The sequence below is a fragment of the Lepidochelys kempii genome, chromosome 9, assembly GCF_965140285.1.
Source record: "Lepidochelys kempii isolate rLepKem1 chromosome 9, rLepKem1.hap1, whole genome shotgun sequence".
NCBI lineage: Eukaryota > Metazoa > Chordata > Testudines > Cheloniidae > Lepidochelys > Lepidochelys kempii.
This window is the reverse complement of record NC_136388.1, coordinates 36,344,185-36,359,301: the sequence shown is the minus strand read 5'-3', so window position 1 is coordinate 36,359,301 and position 15,117 is coordinate 36,344,185. Positions and strand designations below refer to the sequence as shown.

The 15,117-nt window shown below is 40.8% G+C and overlaps 1 protein-coding gene across 18 annotated transcripts in view; it reads right to left on the bottom strand.

Moving 5' to 3' along the window:
* Positions 1-15,117, bottom strand: part of DOCK10 (dedicator of cytokinesis 10) — a 245,032-nt gene that overhangs the window by 91,834 nt on the left and 138,081 nt on the right. For 13 of the 18 annotated variants that reach the window (XM_073359912.1, XM_073359918.2, XM_073359919.1 and 10 more), the window contains 5 exons: positions 13,528-13,749; positions 10,476-10,598; positions 8,664-8,746; positions 1,235-1,357; positions 15-116 (listed from right to left, as the gene is read on the bottom strand). In XM_073359912.1, the coding sequence (XP_073216013.1) occupies positions 15-116; positions 1,235-1,357; positions 8,664-8,746; positions 10,476-10,598; positions 13,528-13,749 (653 nt within the window). The remainder of the gene's footprint in view (positions 1-14; positions 117-1,234; positions 1,358-8,663; positions 8,747-10,475; positions 10,599-13,527; positions 13,750-15,117) is intronic. The other 5 variants (XM_073359916.2, XM_073359922.2, XM_073359920.2 and 2 more) reach the window with 1 other exon arrangement.

Genomic DNA, 15,117 nt, shown 5'->3' with positions numbered 1-15,117 from the left:
CATATTCTCCCTACCGTCTCCTCAGCAAAGGGTGACTGGACTCCAGCAGATCCAAACCCAGGGGTGCAGAAGTGAGAAGTGTTGCTTCATTCCTGCCTTCTCTGTGGAAGTACTTCCTTGGGGATTTTGTGGGGAGAGGGATTCATGGGAAAGGAAGGAGTCATATGGAAGAGAGTCATGAAGGACCCATGGACTTTTGCATGTGAATTAGTGAAGACCTCATCAGCATTAACTTACTGCTTTTCAATTTGCTTACTGCTCTACAATTTGAAACATGCCCCCCTTTAATGGGAATTCTGAGAACACTCAATTGTGGGGAGCTTAGGGCATCATGGCTCCTGCAGCAGCTATATTGAGAGGGGACAAAGGCACAGGCATTGTGCCTGCATGGATGCCCTGAGGATGCCAAAGTGATCTTGTTCTTCTCTAAAAAAGGAGATGCTTCAGACAAGCTGACTAATGCATCTATGGCCAACCCCTTAGCTTACTGGGGATGTCAGTGAACGTATTGCAGTATACTTGTAACTATGAGGATTAAGGGCCTGATCCAAAGCCCATGTGAGTCCTTCCATTGACTTCAGCATTGGATCAAATCACAAAGAATTTCCTACAAATGGAATTGTGATGTTTTGTCAAATTAATGTGTTTTTTGAGGGTTGTTTTTGGGATATGAGGAGACAGGAAGATATTCTGGGCCTGATTCTCTTGTCACACTGGTGTAAATATATCGACTTCAATGGAATTACTCCTGATTTACACTTCTGTGAGAGGAGAACCAGCCAAATCAGAATTTCAGAATTCACGTAATGGCAAACATTTGAGAAAAGTAGATGATTCCAATGTCCACTATACAGGTTGCCGTGGAGTTCCCAATTATAAAAAATAGGGAGGGATGGGAGAGCCATTAAAGGATTCTTTTCATTTTCATGTATATTTCTCTTTTTCTCACAGTGTGTTCTTGCTTGTTCTTCCACCTGCACCTTCCCTAATTGACACTAATTCCATGAATCACTATCTTTTAATTGTAATAATGTGTATTAATGTCAAATGCCTTTCCAATTATCCTGGAAAGCTCAGTCAAAAAACACTCTTTGGCAGATAATGGACTAACGTGAAAAACATGCATTTAATATGGCTATTTTGACACACTCGCCAACGGGCGAACAAGGACACTAATGAAAATAGCATTATAACCTTAGGCCTCTCCAAAGCTGACCTAAAACCCATTCCTTACCTTCTGTATTCTGCTATTAATTTAATCAAATCTTCAGTTGAAATCTTGCTACTTTCTTGCCTGAACAAAGGTGAAAATCGGGAGTCTCTGTCAACATTTCCCTGATTATCCTTAAACACTGGTCTACAAAGAGAGAAAACAACATATATTTGATGACAGCCAGGCATGCTTAGTCATATTACTAGAGAATTTTCAATTCACACATAATTGTTCATCACTGATGACACAGTATGAACTCCTGTGCAAAAGTCAAAGGGAATAGATAGTTAAAATTGCTCTCCATGGTATATACTTTAAAGCAAACATGCTATTCTTAGTTCCTGTTAGGGGATGTAGCTGAATCATACTTGGGTGTTCCAAAGGGACACAATTTATGTGTGTATGTAGGCGCCAGTCCTGCAAAGGTATACATTTAGGTATACATTTAATTTTATGCAATGTGAATCGTTCTACTGACTTAAATAAGATTACTCACAGTGCACAAAGTTCATAGATTCACAGGGACCATTCTGATCATTTGGTTTGACCACATGCATAAGATAGACCACAAAATTTCACCAAGTTATTCATACATCAAGCTGATAACTTCTGGCTGAGCTAGTGCATATCTTTTAGAAAGACATCCAATCTTGATTTTAAAGACTTTAAGTGATGGAAAATTAATCACACCCTGAGGTAAACAGTTCCAATGGTTAATTGCCTTGACTGTAAAAACAAACAAACAAGCAAACAAACAACCCAAACCCCAAAGACACACTGCACCTTATTTCCCCTCTGAATTTTTAAAGCTTCAGCTCTCAGCCATTGGCTTTGCTTATGATAAAATAAGCACATCTGTAAGTCTTTGCCGGAGTGGGGACTTAGAATGTGTGGGGACTTAGAATGTAACTTCTTCGGGGCAGGGACCTTGAGCCAGATTTTCCAGCCCATTAAATCTGCTTTGCACCTCTCCAGAATCACAAGGGTAGATTTACACTGGTGTAACTTGTCTCAATACATGTTTGAAGAGTTCTAACTACACTTTTGATAATATAAACAACTAATTGTAGAAAAAAGAAATATCATATTATAATTAAGAAAAATACATATCAGCTTTTGATTGCACAGGAAATCATTCTCAGATATTTGCACTTCTGCTCACTGCCAGTTTCAGGATTTAATTAAGACATTCCAGTGCCCTTTGAATTGCCCAAGGGTTCAAACACTCTGGCTGGATTGGATACTATAACAGCTGTGCAATCAAACAACATTGGATTCAACTGCATCACGAAAAAAGATTGCTTAAGAAAAGTAAAATGCTTTTGACACAAAGGGCTACTCCACAAAGCAAGTAGCCAGGCTTTCTTCCCTAATTTACCTCTCTGTTATACTGCCAGTGAAAAAATAATTGATGTCAGCAGGAAATATTGCCAGATACTAAATAACGGAGTAAACCCCGAGAAGAAGATTCTACTGATAAGGACAAATGTACAGTGTCTTAACTCAGTTAGCTGAGGTGGAGGGACCAACATTAAATTTCTCCATAACTACAGGGAAGTAACCTAACTCTGTTTTATCAAATGCTTTTAGCATTGTTTCTATTCTCCAAAGCCTTAGGTCTCCAGATTATCAGGAGAGATGTATGAAATAACCAATAAGTAGCCTCCCTTGTGCCACTAGAATTTGTCGAGTGACTGCAGAGTCACTGTGGGATGGGGAAGATTTCTTTCTCTCTGTTCTCCATGCATTCAGTTACTCTAGCACAGTGGTTCTCAACCGGGGGTACACGTACCCCTGGGGGCACAAAGAAGTCTTCCAGGGGGTTCATCAACTCATCTAGCTATTTGCCTAGTTTTATAACAGGCTACATAAAAAGCACGAGAGAAGTCAGTACAAACTAAAAGACAATGACTTGTTTATACTGCTCTATATGCTATACACTGAAATGTAAGTACAATATTTATGTTCCAATTGATTTATTTTATAATTATATGGTAAAAATGAGAAAGTCAGCATTTTTTCAGTAATAGTGTGCTATGACACCTTTGTATTTTTAGGTCTGATTTTGTAAGCAAGTAGTTTAAGTGAGGTGAAACCTGGGGGTACATAAGACACATCAGACTCCTGAAAGGGGTGCAGTTGTCTGAAAATGTTGAGAGCCACTGCTCTAGCAACTGAGGCCTTAAAACACAGCATCCAGGCTAGAAGAGTAAGGTGGGGAGATGTCAGTCCAAAAATACTGATGGACTTTCACTGCAGATTAAAAAGAAAAGGTATGTAAGTAGTGCACACAAAATATAAATATATTAATACAAACAGGTAACTGCTGTGGAATTAGGTGCTGCACCTTTAAGGGTTGAGCTTCCTAGACAGAGTTTCAGCGCACTGAGAAGCTCTTGTTGTTATACACAGCCAGTTGTAACCAAACATGGAACAAAGCAGATTCCTTGCAAGCCTTGTGTGATCACTGAACACCAAAACTGCATGAAAACTATGCACGTGAATGAACAGAATAGGCAACCGTGTATGCAAATAGATTCTTACATTAGCAATCACCCACTTGCAATAAACCATCTTTACAGCCTATTTTGCTACTATTCATATTTTGTGTATGCAGTTAGAAAATTTGGTCTCCTTTAGGCACATGTTATAATGGGGCTTATGTATATACACTGAGAAGAGAATTACGTGGCTTTTTGCTTGCCAGATCATACTGGTACCTCAGTTATTAGGGCTTAATAAAAGCTGAAGAATTGCTTTTGGAGCAAGCATTATGTGTATTACAGCTCTAGTTAACTAACTTCAGCCTTAAACTTTGCTAGATAGATTTATATTATGAGTCACACTTGCAAGTGAGAGTCCCTGACCATAGAAAGTAATCTACAGTTATTTGATAATGACAGCTGACATTGAACAAAACTTGAGTTAATTCAAAGAAAGGGATGGATCATAAAATGCTCATAAAATCCAGGAATTTAGCATTTGAATAATAATTTATTGACTCTCTACTGATCGTTCCTTGTGTACTACAAGCCTCCTTTTTGGAAAAGTCCTAGATAACTAAAAAGGAATTAAACTTTAATATTGCTCTATAAAAATACTCTGAAAACCAACAGAATTTAATAAATAATGAGATCCTTTGTTAACCTTTTAAACATTTCTATATAATTTTTTAGTATGGATTTCATTAGCTATTACATTGTAATTATACTGGTTCTGTAGGTTAAAATATCTGTAGAAAGGTCACAATTTAATATTAAACTTGGTATGACATTTCTTAAGGGTTGGCTAAGATACTGTGGAGGGATGGCTCACCTGTTTGGTCAGAGATACAGGGCCAGCTCCTCAGCTGGTATAAGTCAGCATAGTTTCATTAGCTTCAGAGCAGCTATGCCAGTCTACGCCAGCTGAGAATCTGGCCCCAAACCTTGCAAAGTGTTAAGAGAGTCATACTATGGGATCTGTGTAGGTAGAGGGGGTTCAAGGCAAGAGGGTAATGTAAAAATTAATCTGAGTGAGTAAAGTTTCCCCACATCTATTAAATGGAGACCAGACATACATCTACAAATCTTGGCAGGTTTGGTAGGAATATGAGAATGGAAGGCTGATGTATCACACTGTCATTCTAATGTATAGTGTAATTACAGTCACTTGCAAATATCTATAGTGCACCAAATGAGACCAATGCCAGAGAGAAATCCTGGCAAAAACCTGAGTCAGCAACCTGAAGGGTGCATACAATTCTGTTATTAAATAAAGTAATCAGAGTTTCAATTGCACAAATGACAACATGACACATATGCAATTGTCATATTTTGGTTGAGTGAATGAATATGTAAAAATCACACTGTGGCCATCTGTAACTGCTTTAAATTATAATAACTCAAAAGGGAAAATTTCCACAATAAAATGTGAACACAGTTAATGCAAGAAAATATATAAGTGGAAAATACATTTTCAACCCAAGATTTTTGCAATTTATCCTAGTCAAAACACTTTTTGTGTGGTGTGATGTGTGTCTTGTGGAAATATCTATTTTCAAGCTACAAAATTAGAAATAGATTTTGTTGGATCAAATTCTTTGTTATATCAGTGTTTGTTATACTTCATTGTTCTTATGCCACTGGGAGTATGGCAATAGATTTACTCTGGATTTACACTGGCATAAATGCGAGCAGAACGTGACCTACTGAACCAAATTCAACCCTGGCATAACACCAGTGCTGTCAATGTGTTTATGAATGTAGTGAATTTGGACTAATGTGTTTCTGCTACACCGTGTCATCTGCCATGTTCTCATTAACGATGGAGAAGTTTAAGAAGAGCCAATAATTAGACCACAACATATTTCAGAGTGGAAAAGAAGTCTGTAGTTTGAGGCCCCAAAGTAGGATTCTCAAATTAAGCAGGGGAGCACCAATCTCACCTGTGGGTCCTGTTCTGGTGGGTGTGCTCAGACCATGCCTAACACCTGTGAGCTGCCAGCCCCCCCCCCGCCCCACCATCAGGAGGGCCAGAGGCAGGCAACCAATAGGTGGAGGGGCAGCAGACTGCCTTAGTGATCAAAAGACACTGGGGGGCACAGGGAGCGAGCACAAGAGAGATATCAAGCATCAGCAGCAGACAGGGATGTTTTTGGTTACTAGGACATGGACTACTTAAGTGGCTGACCTGGCTTAGATGCCTAATTCCAGGAGAGGATTTGTGGCTGAGGATCCTGAGGCACTTAAGCCCCTCTCCTTGGCATTTCTCTCCTTGCGAGCTTAGGAAGCTCCCCTTTCAGCTGATCGGCTTCATAAAATCCCTTCTCAAGGCAGGTAACACTTCACACACTCTAACTGGGGAGCCTGTCACCCAGACTGGAGCTGAGTTTGCTTACTAACGACCTGATCCAGAAAGGTGCCAAGAGATTTCACATCCCACTTAGCTCGATGGGTGTGAGGGTTTAGGGATGCTGATGAAGGGCTCGATCACTAGACTCGGCTCACAGTGGGGTTATTGCAGAGTAGTGCTGTGCTGGTGGGAGTTCTTGACTGAGTCACCATGCTTCTCAAGCTAACCAATGCACTGGAACAATGCAGCCCCTGCACATGTCCCCCTCGTGACCAGCCAGCTCTGCCTCTGCCACCCCCGCCCCATGCCTGCAGGGAGTAGTCCCTGTGCAAAGGAGTCTCAGTTTCTTCTCCTGCCACACTAGTGGTACAGCAGTGGGAATGAGCTAGGCAGGAGAGAGTTAAGAAAGAAATAGCTTAGGTTTGGCTCCTAGCCTGCATATACCTCCATTGTACCTTCCCTTATATGTTGAAACTGTTCTGCCAAACCAACAGACAACTATTCATGTAATTTTGATGAATGGTCCTTTGGCCATATAAAGTTGATAAATATTGATGTGCATCCTTGAACTGGGTACAGTACAGCAGAACAAATTATCTTCCTTTTCCTTGAACAAGTAAACCCCTCTCCTTACTTTACTGGAGAGCAACCAAACTGTCTGCCAATAAAATATAAATGAGTGCTTCTAATAGCTCAGCTTCGTTGTTCTTTTGCCTCCCTCCCCACTTCTTCATCTCCGAACCTCTATAATTATAGAATCACCACCTCCATCTGCCCTGGGGATGGCGACAGTTCCCCCTTGGGGCTCCACAGCTCCAAGTCAGGCAGGAGTATACCCATTCCAGACCCATTCCATGTGCATTACAACTACCCCTGATTGTCCTGGACAGCCCCTCAACTAGAAAGCTGTCAAGTGGGGCGAGGGGGAAGCTGCTGCTCCCCAACTGCTTCTGTAGGGCCTCCATTTAGTGCTCTACCATTCCTGAAACAAAATGGCAGGACAGAAGCTATAGAAGAAAAGTGCTTCTACCTCTAGCAGACCTTACTCCTTTGAGCAAGGTTCCATTCCCCACTTGGTGCATATACTACGAACACAATGGGGAGCAGTGCCTGAGGTGCTACTGGACCCCACTGAGCAGTGCTCTCTGGACAGCAATAAATTGAGAAGTAGGACAAAGCTGAGGAGCAGAGACCAAAAGAGAAAAGGAGGAAGAAAGGAATCAAAGAAAAATAGAGACAGAGGGGAGGGAGAACAATACGGGGAGGGAGAAAACCAAGGCAGAAGGCAGGAATCTAGGTGTCAGGTATCACAGGGTGACTGGCCCCTTTAAGGGGAGACGTGGCCAGCCATACCTCTGAGAGCAGATCCTAGAAAGGGACTGATACTGGTACTGTCAGGGAGTCAGCCTGGGTGCTGAGTGCTCTAACCCAGGGACAGAAAGACTCTCAAAGCCCAGAAAGGGGCTAAGAACAGGGCCCAGAGGATGGGCTGAAGAGAAGCCGCTGAAGGGCAAAGGAACTTTTTTGTTTGTTGGGATCTTTCAACTGGATTTTTATTACCCTAGAAAGGGTTAAGTTTTGTTTGTGACTTGGCTGGAGGACTAAGCGACATCTCCAGTACAGGCCTGTAGAAAGTGGATGAGATGCACATTTGAGAAGGAAACAGGCAGGGAACATCTGCAGTGCCACACTTGGCCAGCAGGGGGGTACTCCTGGACTGGCACACCCCCATGACACCTGGGAAGAGGAGAAGGCAACAAAGAAAGCAGGGAATAGTCCCAAAGGAGAGATGAGGAAGTGAGAGAGAGTAGAACGTGCAGATGTACTATGGAAAGAAAATGGACAGGAAGCAACCAGGAGAAGAGGTAGAGGTCATGAGGCTAAGCGTTACAAGAGAGGGGATCCAACAATAAACACATTATTGTCATTAATTATTACTGAAAAGACAAAATAAATAAAACCTCCAGCTTTCTAATGCCTGCTGAGAATGCTAACAATGCAAGCGCTTCCAAGGCATTCTCCCCCTCCACCACCACCAAGACGTAGGCACTGGGGCTACTAGGAGCTTGTGCAACTCCCAGATCTTTGGCCAATGTTTCTCAAAACTCGACAGGTGTAATCACAGGGACAGAGTTCCAGTCTTGGATACCTACATGTAGGCTCTTAAATCTGTATTTAGGCTCCTATAGTACGTATTCAATTCCCATTTCAGAGAAGAATTAGCTTTTTAAAAGTCTCCTGAAAGAATTTTAACTTTCAAACCTCTCTTAGAATATTTAGCACAAAATTGCTCAGAGTGGGTCTGCTCCTGCATTATTGTCATAAACTGACATTGTTCTTGATGCTTTTTAGCAACTTCAGCAGGTGTGTGAGTGATAGATGCTACCACACGAGTATTTAATGGGAACATGACTTTAATTCATTTCCATAAATAAAGGGAAATAGGACAAAACAGAATTGATTAAAGCCACCAGGATCAGCCAGGGGCATGGATGAAGTAGAAAGTATTAGTTTGAAACTGAAAATGTGGCTCATAATAAAAGTACACGAATCCAAGAGCAGGGTGAGCTGTAAGATGTTGTTAGAAATGTTATATAAAAATAATCAATATACATACCTCACTGACCAAGCAAATGGCATACGGTATTTCCCCAGCTTGCCGCAGAACTGTTTGTTGGATTTTAACACTTTTTGTGCACACTAGGTAAAGAAAAATAAATACCATTGGTATCATCAATGTCATCATCACAGTTTTTGAAACAAGGTGCGTACCTATGCGTACCGGAAATGCAATTTAGGTGGTGTTTATCTGAAGGGTTAACAAAATCAGACCAGAGTGGTGGAGCATCATCATGGGAGAAGTTTACTAGGGAAAAGTTGCACTCTGCTGGAGGTCCACAGGGGGTGGCGCTGGCCCTGGGAGGAGGTGAGAACAGGGTAACAGGGATGCACTGTTTAAGTACATCCTCTGAGCAACCTCTGCTGGGGGGTCTTTTATGGAGCCCCTGAAGAAATTTAGTCTTCCCTTCCCTCTGGTGGAAGCCACTGGGAAAGGGAAGCAGTGGAAATACTACATGTTCTTCCTGCAAATTAATCCCTTCCATGGTACCACGGCTCTCTTGTTTAAATTAACTGAATGGTAAGATTGATATTCTGGTCTCAGAGCTGGGATATCATAGTGCAGCCAGCAGATGTCAACCTCGATTCTGTCTTGCCTTACAATTTCCGCAACCCCGTTAAAATCAATGGGGTTTCATGCGGCCTAAGTCAAGACAGAATTCGGCCTTTCAGTGTAGTGTCTGCAAAGCATTTTGAGTGCATATAAATCCAAGTAGCAGATCAACCCTGGAGTTTAAAATTGTTCAGGCACACCAACAGAGGAAATATTTTTTGTTGAAATAGTTAAAAAAATACATGTCAGGAAAATGTGTACCATGGCAGGTACCTTTAGGCGTTTACAATTTCAATCTCTCTCTCCCAGTTAATTGAAATTAAATTTTCTGAAACCTCTAAAGTGGGGACCTCAAATCTGCTGCAGCACTCTGTGCAACACACTCAAGTCCTAATCATTATGTAGAGTCAAGATATCAGAGTGGTAAATATCTCCTTAGCATACAGAGCCCTTCTTAAACCCTTATGTGAAGGAAGGGCAAGTGTGAACTGGCCACACAGCGTATGTCTACATTGCAGCAGGGAGGTATGCCAGTGCCATAATATCCACACTGCTATTCTTAGACACTTGGTGCCAGCTGAGCTAGCTTGAATCTGTCTACCCCTGCTGGGCATCACACCTCTCAGATGCAGTGTACACGTACCCACAAAGAAGCCTCTGCATCCCATGTGCACCATGGAAGTAGGCTGTACACCTGCCTACTTGGGACTGTAGCGGGAGACTAGCTAGGATCCGATGTTCCAAAATCACTGTATAATGGAAGCAGTCATCCTTTTAGCCCATTGCAGCATTGGTAATGTAGTCATGCTGCCTGCCTTTAGATTGTAGCATGTGGATGGCTGGAACCAAACACCCACCTAAGTCCCCTCTCAAAGGGCAGTTACTTATGGGGGCATTGAAATTCACTCAGCTAGAATAATACCAGCACAAGTAGTACACAACAAATAGATTATAATCACATAGTATTTCATCTAGAATGCATATTTACCAACTCAGTTCTATTGCCAGATGTCCTGATGCAAACTACATCTACTATATTAAGTTTATTCTTGCATTACATGTTTAAGGGCTTCATCTTACTTCCACTGAAGTCAAGAGGAATATTGCTACTGACTTCAATAGGAGAGGATCCTAAGTGAGCCTGTACAATTAAGCATCCATAAACTCATAAGCCTTGAAAATATAGTGTGCAGTGTTTTCCACCCACAACATTTACATGAACAATCAAAGAGGCAATTTATGTTTATACTGCATTACCTTATTAGAGTCTGGATTCTTAATGTAAGGTTCAGCACTGCTGGCAATATTTCCCATGAGCACCTTTTCTATTCTTGCCACCAAAACAATCTCAGAATGGGGGTTACTTATGGAGAAAAGAGCCTATGAATAAAAAAGAGTATAGTTAATAAGCATATAACAATTCTGTAACAAGTGGAGACATTGTCAATGCCCCCAGTTGGTGGAAAGGAAGTTCCTGTTTGAGCCTAAGTGAACCTAGAGGGCTTCTGTGTTGGTGGATCTTGCACTTTCTTCTAGTCCCCTTAATGGGGATGTCACCGGGACTTCACTTCCTTAGGCCAACTTAGGTTTATTTGTTTGGACTCACAGGGCCAAATACAGAGGTGATGTGTAAATGTTAGATCATTTACACAAACTGAAGCCCTTTATGGTTCATTAGTCTCTCTTAGAGTTACTCACATACATATGTTCTCTCATAGTTCAAAGCAACCACAGAGTCACAACACAATGAACAGTAAACACAACACACAGGGGTCACTGGCCAGCAATCTTCCTCCTCATTTTTCAGTCTTCACACAGAAGTGTGCCATACTGCATCTCATCCAGTCAACCACCTTGTCGAACCAACTTGCTGTGGGTGCCCTCTGCCCCTTGCACCTGGCACCAATCCCTGCAAAACTTATCTGGCCCATAGGTCTCACAGCTCAAGTTTTCTTTGTCTGGTCATCTTGATAGTATCCTTGACGGTATCACTCCAGTTATGCTGTAAATTTGAGGGATCACCTCCTCATTAGTCGCGTATGAGGTATAGCTAATGCTCAGCAATCACCTGTAGTTTTCCAATTACAAGGCGGAAAGCTTCTTAATGTCCTGGCTCCTTAGCGTCAATGTGTCACATACATACAGCGAGATGCTGAAGACAAGAGACTATAGCAATTTCATTTTGCACTTCATGGTAATACCTTTGCTTCTCCAAATGTGGTTACATGTCACTAGGGCAGCAGGAGTGACTCCAATTTTATGTCAGACCTCTAAGTGATGTTTAGCATCCTTTGTGGTCAAGCTACCCAGGTATTTGAAGTGCTCAACACACTCCAATGTCTCTTCAAATTTGGGTAGAAATATCTTCAACTTTTCAACCGTCTTTGTCTTTCCATGTGATATCTTTAGACCTAACAGTCTCGGCTTCCATCTCTACTCTTTCGAGCAATATTTGCACCTCTTATTCCGATGATCCAATCTGGTCAACATCACCAGCAAACCACAGATGACTAATTTTTCATCCATCAATGGGTACACCATCTTGTAGGTTTCCATCAGTGGCTCTCAAAGTTTCTTCTAGATAATCATTGAAGAGGGTCGGTTATAGCATGCAGGCTCATCTGAGACTTATCCTCAAGTCACTGAGTGTACGTAAACAGCACTAAGGAAGTCTAACTGAACTTAAAGGGAAGTCGAATTAATGCCTCACTTTTGAATTTCTTTGGAATCCCAGAAAGGGCTCATATTGACTGGTTATCTGTTTTGTGATATGTACTCATATGTAAGATGAGAATATTGAATATGATACCAGAGTGATATATTTTCAATACAAGAAATCAGATCATTTGTATTTTTCATCATGATTCTCCTTTTGCTTTACATACAGAGGAATCTGTATTTCTGGATGTTAAAATAGCAGAGCTGATTTCAAACAAAAATGTAACTAAAATTAAAACTATTCACTGGAAAATATCAATTTTGAGGATTATGTTTGATTCTCTGATTAGAAAATTTGAAATTAAAAATGTTTCAAATCAACATTAAAATAAAATGACATGTTTTGTTTCATTTTAATTTAAAATATTGTTTTGTTTCAGTTTGGGAAATAAAAAAAAATCTATTTTCAGTTTTTGGAAAACAGTAAAAAAGCTTGAAAATCGGTGCTTTCCCCACTTTTACACACTTCTTTACCTTCTCTCCTGTATCCCATTGGAGAAAGGAGGGAAAAGTACAAAAGCGAGAGAAAGGATAAAAATAAATTAATTTAAAAAACAAAAAATGAAAGCTGAAATTTTTCAGTTTCCAGAAATAAAAACGTAATGAAATGATATTTTAAGTTGAAACAAAATGAAAAATGTTGTATCACTTTGACATTTGAAAACTAAATGAAAGTCTTCATTTTGAAATGTCGTTTTGATACGAAGTAAAATTAACACTCTTCTTTCACGTCATTTTGAAAATTCCTTTAGAAAACCCACCACTTTTTGGTTGAAAAATTTTGAAAGGAGATTTTTCTTACAGAATTTTCTCTGGCAAAAAATTGAGTTTCTGACCATCTCTACTGGGGCAGCCCTATGATATCCCAGGTAACCAGGGAGCTTTCTTTCCATTAAATATTGCCTCTAATGAGATAGCATAGATGCCTATTTTTTTAAGAAATTTGGTCACAGCCATACAACGGACTCATTAGTATGCAGTTTAATACCTGAGTGTAATCGTATCTTCAACTGAAATTATAAGGAAATTCTGGAGTCAAAATGTGATACATCATGTTGGAATTTGGCCCGACGATAAAGCCAAACATCCTTTTGCAAAAAGATGAATTACAGAACTTACTGAAGAGATGGTCCCATTACCATACAATCTTAGGACCCAGTTCAGGAAAACATCCCTATTCAGGAAATCCCCCAAGCACATGCTTAAGTGATTTCCTGAATCAAAGCCTAAAAACAGATGTAACATAAATTAATAATATGGAAAAGAAAACTGGTATGGAGAGTAAATGGAGGACAAGAGTGACAATAACAAGACTGTGTCATAACTTAGAGAGTAATGCAGACATCTAGATGAGATTTTAAATTGTGATTTTGTTTGGCTGGTTTGGGAGAGGTCAATGATTGAGCCCAAAGAGTTAGCATAAAAATGGCTGCACACTTCATGGGTTTTTCTAGATGACAGATACTGATAGTTTCAAAGGAGCCATTAGAGCCCAGTTTAGGATGTGCACAGTGCATATGGAACACAAGTACCATTAGTGGTGTGAACAGTCCCATTTAAACATCAGTGAGACACATCATGCATCAAGTACCTGTTTTGGATACTTCAACCAAGTCTCTGGAAATCCCTTGACCAGTGGTTCTTTTGCTTCACTTGTGTCCATTGTTTCAATATTGCCATTTTCCAGTGAAGACGAGGAACCTAAAACCATCTGTGTAACAAGTGTGTGGTTCAGATCCACATGAAAATCAGCAGAGATTTTCCTGTTGTCCCTGATATCAAACAGAGCCACGCTCACAAAAAAAGGCTCAATCTAGAGATAAAAATCAGAAACAGCTTGATTAAAATATAATATTATCAGAACACAAGAGGTTTAAAATCTATCAGTTCTATGTCCAATGTGCCAGACTGTGCAGCCACCAGAGGATGTAGGGTGCAAGAAATTTCTCCCACCCTTGCACCACTGTGCAGGTGCAGTACATGTTTTTAGTCCTTGAACTCCAGGGCTGCAACTCTAGCTCTGCCTGCAGGGTTAGACTACCCAGAAAACAATTGCATGCACAATTGCAAAGGGATGCTATAAAGCAGGGGTTCTCAAACTGGGGGTCGGGACTCCTCAGGGGGTTGTGAGCTGTCAGCCGCCACCCCAAACTCTGCTTTGCCTCCGACATTTATAATGGTGTTAAATATATAAAGAAGTTTTTTTTTAATTTATAAGGGGGGGGGGTCACACTTAGAGGCTCAGGTCAGAGGTCAGGCATAGTGATAGCTCTGCCTGCACTTCATGTTAGCTAGCAGAGCTGGAATCACAAAGGGCAAAACAAACACAGCACTGTTCTGGGAGGACGTTGCAGCACTCATGCTCTCCTTGATCTTGCTCTTTATAGCAGTGGTTCTCAAACTTTTGTACTGGTGACCACTTTCACATAGCAAGCCTCTAAGTGCGACCCCCCCCCCTTATAAATTAAAAAAACACTTCTTTATATATTTAACACCATTATAAATGTCGGAGGCAAAGCAGAGTTTGGGGTGGCGGCTGACAGCTCACAACCCCCTGAGGAGTCCCGACCCCCAGTTTGAGAACCCCTGCTTTATAGCATCCCTTTGCAATTGTGCATGCAGTAACAACAATAAAGAACTTTGCTGACACAACGTTGCCATTTTCTCACCAGTCCTGCAATATTTGGTGTTTTTTTTAAAGCACCTGCTCCTAGAATTCAGTGATTAGGTCAAAATCTCAGCTTTCATTTTTTTAAAAAGTGTTTAGCTTCATGGTTGCAGAGAAAAGCATGAAAACATGAACCCTGTGGTTCAAAAAACAGACCAAACATTTATCTCATTGGATTTTTAAACCAGTTTCATGAGTCTGGGGGGCCTGACTCATGATTTCTGAAAACTTGGGTTTGACAGTACACTTGGCATCTAAATCGGAAATGTGAATGAGAAATATGCAGACCAGCTAGTTCACAGATAAGGGTTAAGGTTACCAAACGGATCCCTTGAGAAACACATTTCACAAATGTCCTGACACAAAAGGCTTGGCTGCAGTCATTACAGTTTACAGCTGCTTTGCATTGCTCTGTGGAACAGGACCCTTAATGAAATTATGGATGCAGGGTGCATTAGCAGATAATCCATTCTATGCTTTCGTAGTTCTGGACTGAATTATTGCATTTCCTTG